Source organism: Diabrotica virgifera, chromosome 6 (genome assembly GCF_917563875.1).
Source record: "Diabrotica virgifera virgifera chromosome 6, PGI_DIABVI_V3a".
In the NCBI taxonomy this organism is placed as follows: domain Eukaryota; kingdom Metazoa; phylum Arthropoda; class Insecta; order Coleoptera; family Chrysomelidae; genus Diabrotica; species Diabrotica virgifera.
The window spans coordinates 29,731,866-29,752,919 of NC_065448.1; the positions used below are offsets into that span (position 1 = coordinate 29,731,866).

At 31.5% G+C, this 21,054-nt stretch overlaps 1 protein-coding gene across 1 annotated transcript in view; it reads right to left on the bottom strand.

The window, feature by feature from the left end:
- Window positions 1–21,054, bottom strand: part of LOC114335746 (baculoviral IAP repeat-containing protein 6) — a 214,717-nt gene that overhangs the window by 187,501 nt on the left and 6,162 nt on the right. The window contains exon 3 of the mRNA XM_028286039.2: window positions 5,487–5,612. Within this exon, the coding sequence (XP_028141840.1) occupies window positions 5,487–5,612 (126 nt within the window). The remainder of the gene's footprint in view (window positions 1–5,486; window positions 5,613–21,054) is intronic.

Below are 21,054 nucleotides of genomic sequence, written 5' to 3' on the forward strand. Positions count from 1 at the left end.
ATTACCCTAACATTATTAAACCTTTCACAAAGCAGATCATAGGCAATTGGATAATTGTTTGCTGTGATGTCAATATGATCCACAGCATCGCGCGCTGCACCCTTTAAACACGATAGTAACAAATTAAATTTGTCAATTGGTTGTAAGTAAGTAAGAGTATGAACGCGAGCATCAAACTGATCTATAAAACTTCTAAATTCAGTTATTTTTCCACTGAAAGATGGCAATTCCGGTTTCGGTAAATTAAAATAATTTATAGATAAAGGATTTTGAGACTGTGAAGTTGATGTAGTTTGCTGACTTGATGTTGAAGATTTTCTAAAGGCTTGCACGTATGTTAATTTAATTTTATAATATAATTTGTCAAAATTACTACGGCAACCATCTTCGACTTTAAATAGCGCGTCCTCATTATCTTGCTCAGAAACTAACATAATTATTTTATTATGAAGATCATAAAAATTGTCACGAATTTTTTCCAATCCTTCATACATAACTTCCAAAACCGGGTAAAAATTCTTATCGTCAGCAGCTACCTTTAAAGCAACAGCATGAATTTCAGTCATTTGTTGCACTTCAACTTGTCTTAAAGATTGATATTTTTTAATTTTATCTGCCATTTTGTAAATTTAAATGTAGAAATAATAAATTTAGAAAAATATGAAATTAGCGTTAGGAAATAAAATAGGTTCACCACACGAAAATTAATAAAATACAACCGAACTTTGTGCTAATAAAATAGAAAACTATGTCCTCTGCTATTTGAATATTTATAGACAAAAAATAATTATAAAACATAAACCCTTTAAATAAAAATTACTGTGTAAAATAAACACACAGTTTCATCTATAATAGAGTCAACCTGTATAATAATTATTATAACAAAATTTGTCTATTGGCCGACGTTGACAATTTAATAATAATTACTTTTACATTAATGTGTTCCTTTTTTACTTAAAAAACAACATTAACTGAGGTATAGGTACCACTAACGATCGGCACAAACAAAAAACCAATGTACTAATTGATACGTGATTTTAATTTTGTAAAGAATATTTTATCGCCTTATGTTAAAGAATAACAAAAAATAAAGTCAAAGGAAATGCGGTTAAATAACCTGAATTTGATTCTGATCTTTGTAAATTAGCAAAGTATGACAATAAAATCAAACAATTCAGGTTTAAAAGAAACTTTCCCCGACTATATTACCCTCTTAGAAAAATGAAAAATGCAAGAAAAAAATATAGAAAATGGATCTATCAGGCTCGTAACGGATCAATAAATCATCTTGGAGGAGATTACTAACTCAGTGAGCTTTATTAGTGGACTGTTTAGCATAGGGTGAATTTAAAATAGAATAAAAAAAATAACAGTAAAAAAACCAGACCTTAAAGTAAATTGTAATAAAAATATTTCCTACCTTGTCATTTCTCGTTGCACAAGCTGGAGCAGGCCTGCTATTTTTCGTACTGCTATTGCTGAGTAGTATAAAGTATAAATCACTCGCGAGGACTATATTGAGTTTCTATACACTTTTCGGAATGATTGTAAGTGACTGTTAACCAAGAGAGTTGGTTGGCGAATTGTCTTTTTAAAATGAGGCGAGTAGGCAGGTAATTACATACAAAAAACTTTAAGGTTTTTACTTGAAAATAAGGATAAAAATTAATACATACTCACTGAATTAGGTATTGGCCTACTCGTATATACGGGGTGTCCCATAATATTGAAAAGAAAATGAATTAAAATATTCTTTACAAAAACAAGAAAATTAAAAATTGTTATTCCTACTTATGTGGACGAACCACTCTCTAAAAACCAATTTCCAAAAAAATTAGACCTGCAGCCATCTCCAAGAAAAAGTTGGACGCATTTAAAAAAAATGCATGTTAAGGTTATGTAAAAAAATACCTGTTTTTTAAAAGCCTCAAATATGCGGGTAAATTTTTTGAAATTTTTAAATCAATTGCATCCCATCTAAAAAAATAAAGACGAAAAAATAACTTTTTTTGGTGGGGGAGGGGTGTTGTAGAGTTAAAATTGTGCTGAAAGTTATTGTTATTCATACAGAATGTAAAAAAATAATTTAATCCCCTTTTAAAACTATGTTTTTCGGATTTTTCAAGATGGCGCACCTTACGGAAAAATCTGAAAAAATTTGAAATATAGTTTTTGCAAAAATACACAAGATACAAAAAAAAATTAGACCTGCAGCCATCTCAAAAAAAGTTTACGCATTAAAAAAAAATAAAATAAAAATGCATTTTGAGATTATGTAAACTCAATCTACGAGCCTATAAAAAATATTTGTAAAATCCTCAAATATGCTTGTGAAATTTTTGAAATTATTAAATTCGTAGCATGCCACCTAAAAAAAATGACATTTTTGGTGGTGGAGGAGAGGGGAGGGTGTGGAGGGTTAAAATTCAGCTAAACCTTATTTTTTAATCACACAGAACGTAAAAAAATTTAAAAAATTGAATTCTGGGAATGAGGACATTTTGCCTATCTTAACGGGGGGTACCCTATATCAAATAGTGAGTTCGAATATAGAAACTAGTGATGTAACGAATGTCATTTTTTTAACATTCGCGAATACGAATGCGAATATCTGCTACTGACATTCGCGAATGCGGATGCGAATGCGAATGTCCAGTTTTTTAATTTATTTCTATTTTTGTAATGTTTCCTAAATTTTTAATGAAAAGTTAATTGATATTTAGTGTAAATCAATCTGAATCTTAAGCCTTATTACATAATACCAAATAATAAAAAAAAAGTGAAGGCTGATAATGTGATTATACAAGGTTAAGTTCTATCTATCTACTGCCCTTCATTTGTCCAAAGTTGAACGTAGGCCTCCCCCTTACTTTTCCACTCTTCTCGGTTCAGTGCTAATGCTGTCGATCTGGTCGCTGCATATCTCTTTAGGTCATTCGACCATCTCGTCTGTGGTCTGCCCCTTCCTCTTTTGTAGTCCCAAGGTCTCCAATGAGTTATCGCTTCATTCCATCTTCCGTCTCTTTGCCTGCTGTTGTGTCCTGCATATTTCCATTTGAGAGTAGCTGCATGTTTGAGGTTAAGTTACCTTTTCTTAATAAAAAAAGATGAGAAGTGAATAGATTTTGATTTTGTTAACCTAATATTATCTTAAAATTATTTTTTTTCTGGTTTTCACATTCGCAAAACATTCGCACAAATTTCGCGAATGCGGATGCGAATATGCAAAAACATGCGAATATTCGCGAATGCGAATGCGAATACGAATATTCGTTACATCACTAATAGAAACACTGTATACAACTCGAAACATTTACAAACAAAACAATATATTCTTTTTCTCATGATCATCTTTCAGTGCGTCACAGTTTTTCGATTTCTTTCTAACGCATTAAATTGTATGTGACAGAAAAAAAGGCGCGTCCGTGATTACAGACATTTACAACATTTATTCTAGTTATTCTAGTTGTCGATAGATGGCGCCATAATAAAAAAAAATATTTTTTTTAATTGGATAATAATATTACAAATATAATCTGTATAAAATAGATGAAATAGAGAATGTGGAAAAATCCCCTTACGAACAATTCACACATCCACCATTTCGGGCTGGGAAAAATTTTTCGAATAGAATCAAAGATCCAAACACCAGTTCTTAGAAATGTGTTTCGCCCTCTTTAATAATCTGTATAATTTATAAGACTATACAAATCAAAGAAAATACCATTTTATAAATGCAAGAAACACATTTGATTTGTTTTTATTCCAAATTGAAAATAAAATGTGACAACTGTCAGATTTACAGTGGCGTGCGGTGACTTTTTCGAAAGGGGAAGCGATTCAATAAGGATATAAAAATATTTTCTTAAGGGTCGAGGGTCGAGCAACTGTCCACCTGATAACACTCTGATGCGCAGGGGCTCTCTATCAGCAAAGTACTTAATTATGTGAGACGTCCTGCGTACAAGGACTCACACACTAAATCCGTGACGCGTGAATGCGTGAGGCACTCTATTCTCGCTATTTCTAGTGACTAGTGACCTATCATTGATCTGTATTGCTAGCTCGGGCCTTGAGTCCTCGCGCCGGGCTTGGTTTTCTAAAGAAGAATCCTATTTAAAAAAATATACTCCGAGGCATTTTCCTTAACACACAACTTTCACTAAAATGACACTTATTTATACTCGAGGTTTATTCTCCTATCAACTTCTGATAATTGTTGAATGCAGTATTTTTCAATGGATAATAGGGCTAACTTTCAAAGTCTGTCTTCGCTTGTTGAATTTCTTTTAAACTCTTAATTTGAAACTTTTAATGCATCTTAATACTGCAAAACTTCGTTCAACTGATGCACTTGTGGCTGGGATAGTTAGTAGTACTAATTCACACAACTTGACCGCTTCACACAGCGACTTGTTTAAACCAGTAGTTATAAAGAAATCCCAGATTTCTGGGTATTTCTTTATCATTCATGTCAGTTGTTTCATAAATGATACTTAACTGAGAATGCAAAGCTGGGATATCAAAAAATTTTCATTATTTAATCGTAATGACATAAATTCCTCTGTGGAAAATTTTGATGAATTATAATTAGAAATATTAAGATTATATATAATTCTACAAATTTTAAATCGTTAAAATTTTGAAAGCTAGAATTCATTTGTTGTAGAATATTATCAAAAGGTCTCTTTATTTCCTCTGTTTTCTCTGTCTCTGTCTCCGAAATTATCAATCTTCATTATTTTTCTTTCATGTTCAAACCCCATATGTTCAGTTTTATCCCAAATATTTTTAAACTGTTCTCGTTTTTTAATTATCGTATTAATAAAGTCATCAATTTGTCTTATACAAAATGCAATACCATTTGATTTCTGTAAAATGTGAAATAAAAGATCAGTAAAAGGAAATATCTCTGCAAAAAATTTAAATCGAAATATTCTTTAAGCGAATGTATGTAATACCTAAGCACCCCTAACAGTCGGAGCATCTCACTTTCGGTAAGGCGATATAACGAGCGCTTCCATGGCATACCAAAATTCGCGCGACTAGTGGGTGCGGTCATTGAACCCTGACCAATTTTAAAAGGGACAACTGCATGACAAGCGGCGATTTTGAGATGCGCTTCTGCCAGGAGTGGACCAAATAGTTGAATTGTGTGCGTATTGAGTTCGTTCGTACGCGATTAATTTTTAATATTTTTCAATGCCTATTGGCTAGGTAATATATAGATTATTTGGATTATGGAAAAAAAATTTATTATTAAATATTAATTAATAATATATTTTCTTATATCGACAAATAAATAGGGAAGCGGCGCTTCCCCCGCTTCCATGGACCGCACGCCTCTGCAGATTTAACTAAAATGTCATGTTAGAATAAATGTCATAAATGTGTATTATCACGGACTTACCCTTTTTCCTATCATTTGTTACGCACTGAAAAATGCTCATGAAAAGGACAATAGCTGTAGTTGAGTATATACTTACTTTTTGTGCTTTTATGCCTTTTTTATGATGTGCTTGGGCCTCTGAAATAATTTCAGTGAGTTCGTTGATTATCTGTTCAAGTCCATGAAGATTGCTGGACGATAGACTTTCTTTTAAAATTATGGCCTAGAAGAAAAATTAAATTGTGAATTTCCTAATTGTAACTTACATTATATTTTAATAAGTACATATTTATATTACATACATTACATTAAAAATACATACTAATATTAAAGACTATTACTAAATACTTATACTAAACCACTAACGGATTTTAAAATATTTTTTTTTCAGCGCTAAGACCTAAGCCCAATTCAACAACTCGGAGGTTAGGCCTTCTTTGTGATTTTTTTTTGTGAGGACGTTTGAGTTGGAATAAATTAATTTTCTCGAGAATGGGCGACTCTAGAGATAAATTATGAATCAGGTCAATTTTTATTTTTAAATTATAATGTTTTGGCATATATATCATACTAGTGACGTCATCAATCTGGGCGTGATGACGCAATCGATATTTTTAAATAGGAATAGGGGTCGTGTGATAGTTCACTTGAAAGGTTATTTAATTCGCTATTCACTAATATAAACATTAACATAATCATTTATACAGGGTGCCCAATTTTTTTTTAATTAAATTAATTGAGACAAAACGAAGAATGTATATAATTTATTTAATTCGAAATACATTTTACTGCTGTCAGAAAACAGAAAAAAATGTTTATTTGATAAATAAATATTGTTTTTCGCTTAAATTCAATATTAAAGCTGCCACCCACCTGCCTCTTAGCAGTTTGAACATTTAATTTAAGCGAAAAGCAATGTTTATTTTTCAAATTAACATTTTTTTCTGTTTTCTGACAGCAGTAAAATGTATTTCGAAATAAATTATATACATTCTTCTTTTTGTCTCAATTAATTTAATTAAAAAATTTTTTTGGCCACCCTGTATAAATAATAACGTTAATGTTTATATTAGTGAATAGAGAATTGAATTACCTTTCAAATGAGCTATCACACGACCCCTATTCCTCATTTAAAAATAAGGGGTGGGGGAAGTGGAAGGGAGGGGGTTATATACATTCTTCTTTTTGTCTCAATTAATTTAATTAAAAAAAAATTTGGCCACCCTGTATAAATAATTATGTTAATGTTTATATTAGTTAATTAGAGAAATGAATTACCTTTCAAATGAGCTATCACACGACCCCTATTCCTATTTAAAAAATCATCGATTGCGTCATCACGCCCAGATGGATGACGTCACTAGTATGATATATACGCCCAAAAATTATAATTTAAAAATAAAAATCGAGCTGATTCGTAATTTATCTCCAGAGTCTCCCATTCTCGAGAAAATAAATTTATTCCAACTCAAACGTTCTCACTGTACCTATAACTTCAGAGGCTTATATCTTAAAACCATGATTTTTTGGAGTTATGCGCCCATGGAGTCTTTTGTTCTACATATCAAGGACTACCAGAATCCAAAGTTTCAGAGCATTTGACAGAGAGCCATTTCCCATAAGGTTTCTGCGGGGTCCTTTATTAAAATCAGCTAAGTACTTTCAGCATTTTTAATGCCATCATCAGAGCTATCGTCTTATAATTGCAACTACCTCAAATGAAGAGAAAGTTGAAAGGTAGTTGCAATTATAAGACGATAGCTCTGATGATAGCATTAAAAATGCTGAAAGTATTTAGCTGATTTTAATAAATTTATTTACACACTATCAGTCTTTGAAAACATACAGCAGTGCCCGTTTTGATTTATATAGAAGTGTGTACAAGTCAAACAGTCTGTTTCTATTCAATTTTATAAGAATTTATATTACGTATACATAGAATGGAATTTAAATTGGTGGGGAGAGTAACTCCTACTGTTTGTAGATTCTTGTATAACTGTTGATTCAGCATCTGGAAATTGTGTTAAGTGCACCCCGTAAGTGCAGTTTTGAGAAGTGGCCAACCCTAGTTTATTTTTTTGGAATGAATATAAACCGTGTTTGTAGACGTTTATCGGGTATATGTATTTTTAAAACTAAGGCTGTCCGCACATGGGTCGACATTCGAAGTAATCGAGTTGATTTCATTCCCGCCACTCAAGTTCTTTCATTGAGCTCCGTAGACGGGGCGTTAAGGATTGCAAATCTCCTCGTGTTGTGCGACTCTCGTCCCTTGCGATCGGTAGCGCACGAGAAAATTCGAGTGAAACGCACGTTTCCAGTCATGGAGCTAACTTTATTTTATTTGTTTCCTTCGTTTTTTGTTGATTATTGCGCTAAATTTAATTTTCGTTTTTTTTAAGATCAGTGAATTTTATGTTCGTTGATTGTAGAACTAATAGCTTTGTGGAAATATATTGATTGTATAATATAAAATTCTGAAAATACTGAACTGCTGTTTCTAGGTATCATATTTATTATAAAATTCTTTAAGTAGAAAAATACCCTCAATTATACACTCACCGGCACAAAATTCCGCCACCTAAAATGTTTGATTAAGTATGACAATTTATAACTTTATTATTTGTACTCCGATTTTCAAGATTCTTGCATCAGTTTGTAGGTACATGTTTTTATGTCGTCTGTGATAATTCCGGTAACAAAAATATTTTTTGCTTAAATAGCATTATACGGGGGTGAATGGAAGGGTTTATTTTAGCGTAAATTTAAAAAATTCTATGGGAAAATTGGTGGACTGATTTTGTTTCATACTCCTTTTGTATTATCCTGGAGGTATCCCTAAGATTTTGTTTTTAGAATAATTATCCGAATATTTACAACAATCCGAAAATTGTCAAACTTAATCAAAAATTTTGGGATGCGGAATTTTGTGCTGGTGAGTGTACATATAATAGGGTGGTGCGAAAAAAGTCAAGTTGATAATTCCGTGTCGGTATAGTGCGGAAAAGTTGCGATTGGTAATTACAAGAAAAACAAAAAAAAGAATTATTCAAATCGGACTTTATCTTCCGATCCCGCAACGGACCTAAAGATTAGAAAAAAAATTACATTTTACCTTTTTTTCAAAAATTTTTTTTTATCCTTCGTGTAAGTTTTATTTATTGCTGTAGTAAAATTTATTTACAGATTGCATGGTTGAGTAATAAAAAAATAGTTTTACTCACAATCGGTTAGTAATTTATGGATTTCTAACCTTTGAAGTAATCAGGAAGCGACTTATTACTTACTTTACTTTCCCAGCTAGCCGGGAAAGTTAGCATCTGTCACTTTTCCATTTTGCGTATTTACTAATATCAACATTATGCCTAAAGTTTAATACTGCTCGCAACATCGAATATCTTGACCATAATGTGGAGGCTTTACTTTTTTTGCTTATTTAAAAAAAATAAGCAAGAAGTACCGTCTCAGAGGTATGCTGCACACCTTTAGCCACGCACCATTTACTGTATAGTTCTTAGGTGTTTTCATACCTCTCCCTGCTTTTTTCAGGAATTATTCCTTCAGTAGCTCTCTCTGCAGCTACCCGCAGTTCTGGTGGCGTACATTCAAATTCACTATCAGACATTTTTGTAAAATAAACACAATTTGATTATATGTACAATAGGGATGTTCACTAATTTTTAAATATAGTTAAATTCAATAAATTACAAGGTATATAAAAACGTAACAATCATAAAACTGTTTAAAAATGTATATTTTTTAAGATAAATGAGTTCATAATGTTGATTTTCTTGGAGGCTAGAAAAACGGTACCCTGCAGCGAGGCTACGGTCTGTGACGTCAGCAGTCGTAACGTCTTTGATCGACGACTAGTTTTGTATACTTATTTACTCAGTGTATTTGAATGTGCACAGTTTTTTACGTATTTAATTATTAAAAATAAAGCCAAATAAGTGGTGTTTTGTTCCTGGGTGTGTAAATACATCAAAAAACAGTTCTGACAAGATTTTTATTACCGTTCCAGCCAATTTAAAAGAGAAACAGAAATGGTTTGTTGCAGCTAGAACTTAAAATAACTAACTTAAAGAACTAACTTAATAAAATAAACATTATAGAAGTTTTCCAGAGACTTTCGGCCCTTGGTAATAATGTAATTGTTCTTTCTGCATTTACATTTTTCAAAAATACTTATTAGTTTTCTCAGGATTCGAAAAAAATGAATGAATTTAAATAGCATTGGACCAAGATTTTGCAAATACCTCCTTAAAGAGTAAATGAAAAAGTTTCGGGACCTCAAATTTGTATTCCTTAAACTGGGGTATTCCTAAAAACGGGATTCTAATAATACATACAGTAAAAACAAAACCTTGAAATAACTGTGGATGTAGGTATAATAATTGTGGATGTAGGTATGACTTTATATTATATTAAAATCATTAATAATTTAGTGAAAAGATTGGTTGAAATGAAAATGTATAATACCCAAGTTCAAAAATATTTTTTACCTTGGAACAGTTGTCAACTCGAAATACGAAACAACCGAAATAAGATCTAGAGTTGAAAAGGACATAGCAACATTTAACAACATGCATGAGAAATATTTTCACCCATTGCGACATAATATCTCTCCCACTAAAAATGCGGCTGCTAAAATGTTATTATTTCCGGTCTTGCTATATGGCGCAGAGGCCTGGACAATAATGGAAACATTAATGAAAAAGCTAGAAGCATTCGAGATGTGGGTGTACCCACGTATCCTCAAAATATCCTGGGCGACCCACACCAACGTACAGGTATTGCGTCGAATGGGAAAACAAAAAGAAATCTCTTTTACAATTAAGAAACGAAATCTTAAATATTTCGGTCATATCATGAGGCATGATAAATATCGTATACTCCAACTGATAACGCAAGGTAAAATAGAGAGTAAACGCGGACCCGGAAGAAAAGACACTCATGACTTAAAAACTTACGCCAATGATTTGGACAAAAATCGATCGAGTTATTCAGAAACGCCTCAAATGAAATTAAAATTGCCATGATGATAGCCAACGTCCACAACGGACAAGGCACATGAAGAAGAATAAAAATATTTTTAATATACCTAACCAAGGTAAAGTCATAACCAGCCAATGTATGTATACAATATGCATGCGTACAATGCATGCATACAACTTTCTCTATTTTTTTTTGTGGAGTATTAAGCATTTATTTTTTTAGCTTAAAGAAGACATGGAAAATTATATGGAATATACACTCAGTAAAGCTGTGGTAGATTAATTTTTTTACAAGATGCCAATAAATCATACACCATTGTTACATCTACACTACAGTCGGTAGTTTATACGAATCGGCTTTCTGAAAACCTTCTTCCATTTTATTTGTTTATTTTTGTAAAACCCAAAATATGTCCTTACAAACAGTCTATCCACTTTAAACTAAACAAATTCACTATAAAACTCCACTTTAACCCTGATAAAACAAGAAGAGAACAAAATAAAATGACCTGAAACGTCAAACAGGTAAACAGTAACACTATGAGAATGGCGCGCGCTTGGGGTATGCAACTAGTGACGTCAGGCCAATAGAGAAGCGTTCTTGAAATTTAAAATAATGCTAGATTTCTAATAAAGATTTTTTATAGAAAGGCTTTTTCAATTTTGTTGAAATTTTGGACAATTATTCCTAGGGTGTTTCTTAATCGTTTTACATGTTTGAAATGACTTTTTAATTTTTTGTGAACATCCCTATTAATGGCGTCGTGTATCGCCTAAATGTGAGATTCAACAAACTTGTTTTGTTACCTAGCAACGATCTCACAGGTTACTTAAAATAATTCATCTTATCACATAATGAAAATGAATACAGATATTTGAAACGAAATTATTATTGGTAGATTGTGAGTATTAGAAATCCATAAACTACTAACCGATTGTGAATAAAATAGTATACAAACCTCGCGGGAACTCATTCTAGCCTCGCGTCTGTAGTTTACCTCGGTGCTTCGCACCTCGGTAAACTACTTTGCCGCTCGGCTAAAATAGAGTACTTTCCCGCTAGGTATGTAATATACTATTACGCATTTAACGAATATCTTCCGATCCCGCAAGATGAATCAAAATCTATAAAAATTTGAAATTTTTTATGATTTTGATAAATTAAAAAACTTTTTATAACTATTGTAACTATTGTAACTATTGTAACTATGTAACTATTTATAATGGGAATAAGCAACAATATTATTAAAAAATGATTTTTATTAACGTTTCGATGCCCAAATCGGGTGCCGTTGTCAAAATACAAAATACTACTTCAGTAGTATTGACTGCCACACGCAAGCTGTCGAGCAATGCGTAAAGTTGGTCATGGAAGCATCGTCTAATGTCTAATGTATGTGGGCCTCAATAAAGGGATGGATTCATTAGGGCAACACTTTAATTAAGGTCCATGCTGCCAGATTTTACAACCAAATCACAATACAAAGATACAAATCGCGTTTACAAATGGCGTTTAAGAGCTGGACACAAACAGATGAAAAAGAAATATACATACGTAAATAATGTAAAAAACACACACTCATTGGTTGGTTGGAGAAAAGGGTGTGTGTGGAGCTAGAAGTGCAACCACCCCGTCGTTTTGAGTTCTGGGTTGTTTTAATATTGTCACACAATATCTAAACAAGCGAAGAGCTTTACAATGTAACAGAAAAATGAGATAACTAAATGCTTTTTAATTTATCAAAATCATCAAAAATTTCAAATTTTACAGATTTTGATTGACCTTGCGGGATCGGAAGATATTTGTTAAATGCGTAAAATTATGTTTTTTATCACTCAACCATGCAAACTGTATATAAAAATTTTACTATAGCGATCAATAAAACGTACATGGAGATTAAATAAAAATTTTGAAAAAAGGTAACATTTAATTTTTTTTTTCATAATCTTTAGGCCCGTTGCGGGATCGGAAGATAAAGTCCGATTTGAATAATTGTTTTTTTCTTTTTCTTGTAATTACCAATCGCAACTTTTCCGCACTATAGCGACACGGAATTATCAACTTCACTTTTTTCGCACCACCCTAGTGTATAATGCTCATTGTATACAAATTATACAAAAAATGTAACAATACCATACTTTTCACAGATCGAAATAAACTGCGCGTAATAGAAAACGGGCACCCTAAAAAATGGGTCATTTTTGATGTCGCGTATCTCCTAAATCTCTTGTCCGATTTAAATGATTTTTTGAATATGTTATAGCCCTATTCTTTGTCAATATCCCTGTAATAATATTTTTGCAAAACAGGTAAATTTTCATTGTATACCGGGTGTACGAATAAAACTGTGTTTTTTTTCAAAGTTCGCAACACCCTGTGGAATATTCTAGCATTTATAAAATAATTAAATTAAAACCCAACTATAGCCTCAGGTTTTCTTAACATTCTGTTTTTTTATTCATTCACTTATGTTTGATAATACAAAAGTTATGTACTTTAACAACTAGCCATGTTCTTCATCAGTACAGGGTGTTATAAGTCTAATGGGTTTTAGGGACTAAAAAGCTCGACAAACTTTAAGGGGTAATTCTGCATTAAAAATAATGAGTTTGCTTTATAATCATATATCCGCAAAAGCTTCGTTTCCGAGATACGGGATGTTAAATTTTTTCTTACAAACTGATGATTTATTTATTGTTTTAAAACCGGTTGAGATATGCAAATGAACAGTTGAAGTAACAGTTGATCCGGATGTCGATAAGATTGTTATAGACAAAGAACTTGAGGAATTACTTAACAGCGATTTCTCGCAAAACAAAATATTTTTTTGTATTTTTTGGGTCAATCTAAGCAAAAAATGTTCTGGCAAGTTTTTTCGTACGATGCATAGTTTTCGAGATAAGTGCGGTTGAACTTCCAAAAAATCGAAAAATTGCAATTTTTGAACCAGAATAACTTTTGATTAAAAAATAAAATAGCAATTCTGTTTACTCCATTTGAAAGTTCAAGTCAAATTCTATCGGTTTTGATTATTTGCATTGCTAAAAATTAATGTTTTTATTCTTAAACAAAGCTATAAACAGTAATAAACACCTAGTGCGTGAGTGATGTTTTCAATGATTTCTCATTTAAAATCGAAAAGTAGGTAGAGTAGGTACTAGTGCAAGCGAGGCAATATCTACGTAGGATGTATTAAAACGCATGTATTAGGTACGGGAAACACTATGTGTTTATAGCTTTGTTTGACAATAAAAAAATAAATTTTTAGCAATGAAAATAATCAAAACCGATATAATTTAACTTGAACTTTCAAATACGGTAAGCAGAATTGCTATTTTATATTTAAATCAAAAGTTATTCGGGTTCAAAAATTGCAATTTTTCGATTTTTTGAAATTTTAACAGCGGTTATCTCGAAAACTATGAATCCTACGAAAAAACTTGTAGAAACGTTTTTTGCTTAGAATGACCCAAGAAATACGAAAAAATGTTTTGTTTTGCGAGAAATCGCTGTTATGTAATTCCTCAAGTTCTTTGTTTATAACAATCTTATCGACATCCGGATCAAATGTTACCCAAAAAATTCGTGTTCTACGGGTCAAAATACATAAAAAAAACTTGGGTAAGTCCATCTGAATAAAGGAGGCCGTTGTACCCCCCCTGGCGACAGGACTAATGGTTATTGCGCATTTTTTAACATTCAACTAAAAATTTTATATTCACTATTGGAGCGCATACGGGTAATCTGACCGATCATTTTATTCGTATGCACGCCAATGGTGAATAAAAAATTCTTAATGATTGTATGTCAAAAATTTTTCAAAAATTACGTCTTAAAACACACCAAATTTCATTTGCATATCTCAACCGGTTTTAGGGCAATAAATAAATCGTCAGTTTGTAAGAAAAAATTCAACATCCTGTATGTCGGAAACGAAGCATTTGCGGACATATGGTTATATGTTTTCATGCACAATTACCCCTTAAAGTTTGTCGTACTTCTTTAGAAACACCCTGTACTGATAAAGAGCATGCCTAGTTGTTAAAGTACATAACTTTTGTATTATCCAACATAAGCGAATAAATAAAAAAAAAATGTTAAGAAAACCTGAGGCTATAGTTGGGTTTTAATTTCAGTATTTTATAAATGCTAGAATATTCCACAGAGTGTTGCGAACTTTGAGAAAAAAACACAGTTTGATTCGTACACCCGGTATACAATGAAAATTTACCTGTTTTGCAAAAATATTATTACAGTGATATTGACAAAGAATAGGGCTATAACATATTCAAAAAATAACTTAAATCGGACAACAGGTTTAGGAGATATGCGACATCAAAAATGACCCATTTTTTAGGGTGCCCGTTTTCTATGACGCGCAGTGTAGTTGTTTTGGTTGATATAAAAAATGCGTTCTTCCTGGTTGGAAGATGTGAGCAAACTGATCGTTTGCTCTTTGCACACTAGTCGATCACTGATCGACTAGTGTGCAAAGAGCAATCGCTTGTGCCGCAGGGTTCGTACAAGATGAGCGAACTTCGAGACGTGTCTTCGATCGACCCATGTGCGGACGGCCTTAGACTCTTCGAAAACCTTCGAAATGTGGGTCTACAGAAGAATTCTAAGTGTGTCCTGGACAGAACACAGAACCAACCTGATACATTTGATTGACTATTCAAATACAAACATTACACTTATACCAAAATCATCTGAAAACAGTAAACATGTTGAAATAGTAAATTAAGAATAGTGTTTTCATTGAAATAACTGAAACTTTAGTTTGAATATTTAGATAAGAGTAAATTCCAATTAAATATTTATTTATTTATAAGTATGTACAAATAAATTTGTAAAATACATATACTTGGTATATTTTTATCAAATTAGGTTTGATTATATGCAAATAATTCTATACTATTCTATATCAGTTCTCATAAAACTACAATACTAAATATAAAATCCACGTAAACAATTTTCATCATATTTTTAATGTTAAATAAAAGAGACTAAAACCAAAAATCATGTTTTGTGGAAATAGCAATGTTTATATTTATTGTAACACAAAATAACAAATATTTTGATAACATAACTATTTGCAAATTTTAAAATTCTAGTATATTATCTTAGCTGCAATATACCTTATCAATTTTATAATACCACATCTTTTTTTATCAGATTGTGGTTTATTATCACTCACTTAAGAAATAGACATATGTATTTAAATATTTTCCTATATACGTTTCGCTTTAATCATACCACATTTATGCCTGGTTGCACCAACAAATCTTACCCTCAAATCAGATGGACCACGCTGCAGCGCTCCGCTGTGGATCCACAAAAGTAGTTTCTGATGATTGACCATGGGTTCTTATGTGGAGTGGAACGTTGATCTTCTTCCCCCCCTCTTATGTGGCCGGCCACAGTCGCTCGTCTGTGATGCTCGAAAATTTAAATGCAGAATGAAAGGTTACATTATTACCAAGGGCAGAAAGTCCTTTAGAATAACCAAATCACACTAAATTTTCTCTTTTTTCACCTCTGTAACTTATTAAAATAAACATTATAGAAGTTTTCAGGGACTTTCGGCTCTCGGTAATAATGCAAACTTTCATTCTGTATATAAATTTTTTAAAAATACAGTAGAGCGTCGATAATCCGAACTAATTGGTACAGAGGTAGTTCGGATTATCAAATTGTTCGGATTATCGAGCATATGTTCAAAATACATACAAAGCTCATAAACATAGTGTACTTACGTTTGTACTTACATATGTACATACGTTTCAGTTACAAGGAATAAAACACCTGCATAATAAACAAATATATTGTAGGTATTTCTGCATAAACAAAACAAAAATCCGCGGTCATATTTTGCCCATATTGTCATATTAAATCCAAAAATTCGGTCCGCGATCATATTTTTTAATTTTATAATTTTTTTGCGTTCAGATTACCAGGGTTCGGATTATCGACGCTCTACTGTACTTATTAGTTTTCTCAGGATTTGAAAAAAATTAATGCATTTAAAAGACATTGGAGCGACGTTTTGTGCCTATGCCCTTAATATTAAGTATCAAACCATTGCCAATTTTTTTTCTTTTAGGTTTAAGAGGATCGGTACGTATTTTTGGCTGCAATGCTATTCAAATGGGGATTCATTTTTTTCGAATCCTGAGAAAACTAATAAGTATTTTTGAAAAATTTAAACGCAGAATGAAAGATTACGTTATTAGCGAGGGCCGAAAGTCCCTGATAACTTCTATAATGTTTATTTTAATAAGTTACAGGGGTGAAAAACTAAGAGAAAATTTAGTGTGATTTTAAATTTCAAATATATCATTCAAAATAAACTTTTTATTTATTCTAAGAGACTTTCGGCCCTCGGTAATAATTTAGTCTTTCATTCTGCGTTTAAATTTTTCAAAAATATTTATTGGTTTTATCAGGATTCGAAAAAAATGAACACAATGCCGTGGTAATATTTTCCAAATCTATCTTTGTCTTACAACGCACTCAGCCGAATATAATATTGTCAGCATATATTGTCAGTCAGACACTGACAATCAGTGACAATTTTAAATATTTGACATTGCATCAGGAATGTTGAGTTATTGATTAAATATTATTGATATATAGTGTATTTGATAAATAATTGATTTAAGACGTGAACTTAATAATAAAAAGTTATTTATTGTGTATTATTTGTGGAGGATCCAAGCAGAGAATACATCAGGATAATATATTCTGTGATCCAAGTATTTTGTTAGTTAAAGATGTTCAAAATTGTAAGCGTTCCATAACAATATATTATTAAAAAATCACTTTAACACTTTTCCTCTTTTCTCGATTGAGTATTAGTCTTTGTTGTACAAATAAATTATTACAATCACTGAATACATAGTTAGTGAAAAAATTATCACATTTATTAACTGAATTAATAATTTGCAATTATAAAAATAACAGTTATCCAAGAACATTCAAAACCCATCTCTTTAAATTAATGATGACATTTTCAAGTAGAATGACATTCTAGTAATGTTTACATGATCATACCAGTGTGAATTTTACTACACGTAATTTGCCGTGTAAAGACAGAAAAAGTAGGGATACACGTAAAATATTTGCGAATTATGTACCCATAGCCTTAATAATACTGATAGTTTATATTAAACATTGGTACTTATTACGTTTTTCTGCAGCATAATCGTTACATATTTTCTGATTACTACAGTTTAAATATTTATTTATTATAGATATTATTGGACAATCTATATGGCAATAAAATGACATCAAAGAGAAGTATAAAAATGTCCACTGTAATATTAACCAATGAACTGTTAATACTGATGGAATGGCCCCGTCACATTCAAACAGTGAAGTGAGATTGCGACCCAACTTACAAGAGAGAGGTCCTAGAGAGAGACAGAGAAAATTTAGGGCGTGTAACTTGAGTTGCTTATATAAACTTAAATCGAGGAAATGGACCTCATAGTTTTAACTTGATAGCAAGCTGATGGGCAATATTTCAAAATTTAAATACTTTTTGTATTGAAATATGTCAGAACTCTCTTCTTTATTAAAAGAAGTACTGGCTTTAGTCTTTCTTTTTGGAATATTCTATTTTGTAGGTTTTAGAACTGAGCCATGATATATTTAATAAATATATCATTTATGTATCATTTAATGACAATGACAAAAAGAAAGACTAAAACCAGTATTCCTTTTAATGAAGAGGAGAGTTCCGACGTATTTAAATCTTCTTCTTCTTTTGTTTTGTTTTTGTTTTTTTATTTCCACGGGACAAGCCCAATAAAGTTACAATTGTTTACAAATTTTGGAACAATTTAGTATACTAAATATAAGTCATATATATATATATATATATATATATATATATATATATATATATATATATAACACATAAAATATAATAGTTAAAATAGTGTGTGTGTGTGTTCACAAAGAGGGGATGGCATTAGATAAACTTTTTGCCACAGATATTTGAAAGTTGAAGATTGAAGATGTCATATTAAATTTTTATTTTAGAATCTTTAAGAAATTGTATGATAATATCATTAATAGTTTTGGTATTGAAGCTTAGTAGATGTGAAATATTCAGCGGTAAACTTACATTCCGCTCCTGAAGTCTAGCAATTAATGCTTTCGTATGGTTTTTATTAAGTTCACAATTAAAGATTATATGATTTAAATCTGCAGTAGAGTAGTTATCACATGAACAGAAAGAGTTGATACGCATTCCTATTTTAGCTAAATGTGCAGGAAAATTGCCATGGTTTAATCTTAAGCGACTTAGGGATGTGGAATAAAACCGAGTAACGTGATAATCAAATATATGTGGGATATTTTGCGGAAGTTGTGGGTATATGTAAGTGTATGGATTCCTCGAAGTTTGTACAAACTTAAGCCAAATAGTTTCCCATTTCTTTCTTAATTTTTTATTCAATTCTGGAATGTAATCGCTGGAGATTGTTAAATCTACTATTTCATTTAAAGTTGCCGAATTCTTTGCCATTTCATCTACTATCTCATTTTCTTTGATTCCAGCATGTCCTTTTACCCAGATAAAGACCAAGTCACTACTATTATTTTTAAATCGAGCGATTGTCTTTCTAATATGGCATAACAACTCATTGTTGTGTTTTTTGGTTATTGGTTGTGATATTGCCTCAAGAGCAGATAAAGAATCTGATAGTATAACCGTGTCTCCAAAGTTCTGTTCAACCGCGTAAGTTAGGGCTCTTTCAATAGCATAAAGTTCGGCAGTGAAGATAGATGTACATTTAGGCAGTCTAAAAGAATTACCACTTTTTATATTAGAAACATAATAAGCGCTACCTACACTATTACATGTTTTTGAACCATCTGTATAGATGTATTTATAATTAGAAAATTCAGATAAGATTAATTTTATAATTTTATTGTTTTGGCATGGTAAGTTTCTATATGTAGGTTTTATGATCTTTGGAAAGATTGCGATTTCCTCAATAGAAAGGTTATATATGGGTAATATTTGTTTAGTGTTAATGCTAAAGTTGTTAGTTTCTAGATAAGCATCTGTAAGAGGGGGAGAAGTTTTAATTCTCCAATAAGAATTTGTTAAGTTATATTCAGTGAGACTGTTAATTTTACTTAATAATTTATGTGAATCTAAAGTCCTGGTCTTTAATAGAAACTTATTAGACAAGAATTCTCTTCTAAGGTTTAGAGGAGGTTCCTGCGCTTCTGCTAGAATTGCAGCACATGGCGTTGACTTAAACGCACTAATACATATACGTATTGCCTTATACTGAATATGATCGATTTTTGATAAATTAGATTTTGACGATGAACCATATAAAAAGCATCCATAATCAATGATTGACCGAATATACGATTTATAGAACATTAATGCTATCTTTGGGTCGGCACCCCATCTAGCTTTACATATGCAACGAAGCATGTTTAAACCTTTCTCGCATTTGTTGATAATGTGATTCACATGGAGTGTCCAGGTTAGTTTTTTGTCCAAAACCACGCCCAGATACTTATGGTGAGAGGATACATTAATATCAACATTACTTAAATTTATACTGGCAGGGGAACTTAACCTATGTCTAGTGAAAAAGGTGATGCTAGATTTTTCAGGGGATAACGTGAAATTAAAAGCCATAGACCATCTTTTTACACATTGCATTATCAGTTCCAAATCGCATAAACACTCATTATATGATTTACGGCTGCTGTATATACAGAAATCGTCTGCATACTGAATAATTTTAATTGTATTATTTGTTTCATTTAACATGTCATGCAATTCTGCAGTATAGATATTAAAAAGTACTGGACTTAGGACTGAACCTTGCGGAATTCCGACTGATAATAATCGAGGGCCGTAAATGTGATTTTCTGAATCTCGAATGAAAACTTCTCTGTCCCTATACAAATCTGTGATTCTTTGTGCGAATTTATAATTTAGACCGTATTTTATGAGCTGAACAGTTAAAATATCAATATCCAGAGTATCATAAGCCCCTTTAATATCTAAAAACAAGCATGCCGTTATAAGATTAACGGAAAGTGCATTCTGAATGTCGGAAACTAATTGAGCTAATGCTTCAGAGGTGCCTTTGCCTCTGCGATATCCAAACTGATTAATAGGTAATAAACAATTACTTTCAAAATGCAATTCAATTCTTAATTTGATAATTCTCTCAAATGTTTTTGTAATGCATGATATTAATGAAATTGGTCTGTAAGAGTTAGGTAGACTTAAATTTTTGTTGGGTTTAGCAAGTAAGCAAATTACAGTTTTTTTTAAACTTTGGTCATATAATCCTTGCAACCACCAACTATTAAAAATATTTAAAAGAATTCCTTTAGCAATTTCAGGCAAGTATTCAATCATTTTATATGTAATGCTATCAAATCCCGGTGCTGTACTTTTAGATTGTTTGATTGCTAATCGTAATTCCTCCAAACTGATAGGCATATAAAATGATTCATTGCATGCTACATTACTATTGAATTTACTGAAGTCGATTTTATTTGATGCAAATTTGGGAATAAAAAACTCAAAAAAATCGTCCACCATATCAGCTGATATACTGCCCGATCCCGTTGAGTCTTTGTTTGATATTTTTTTTATAAATTGCCAAATTTTAGTAGGG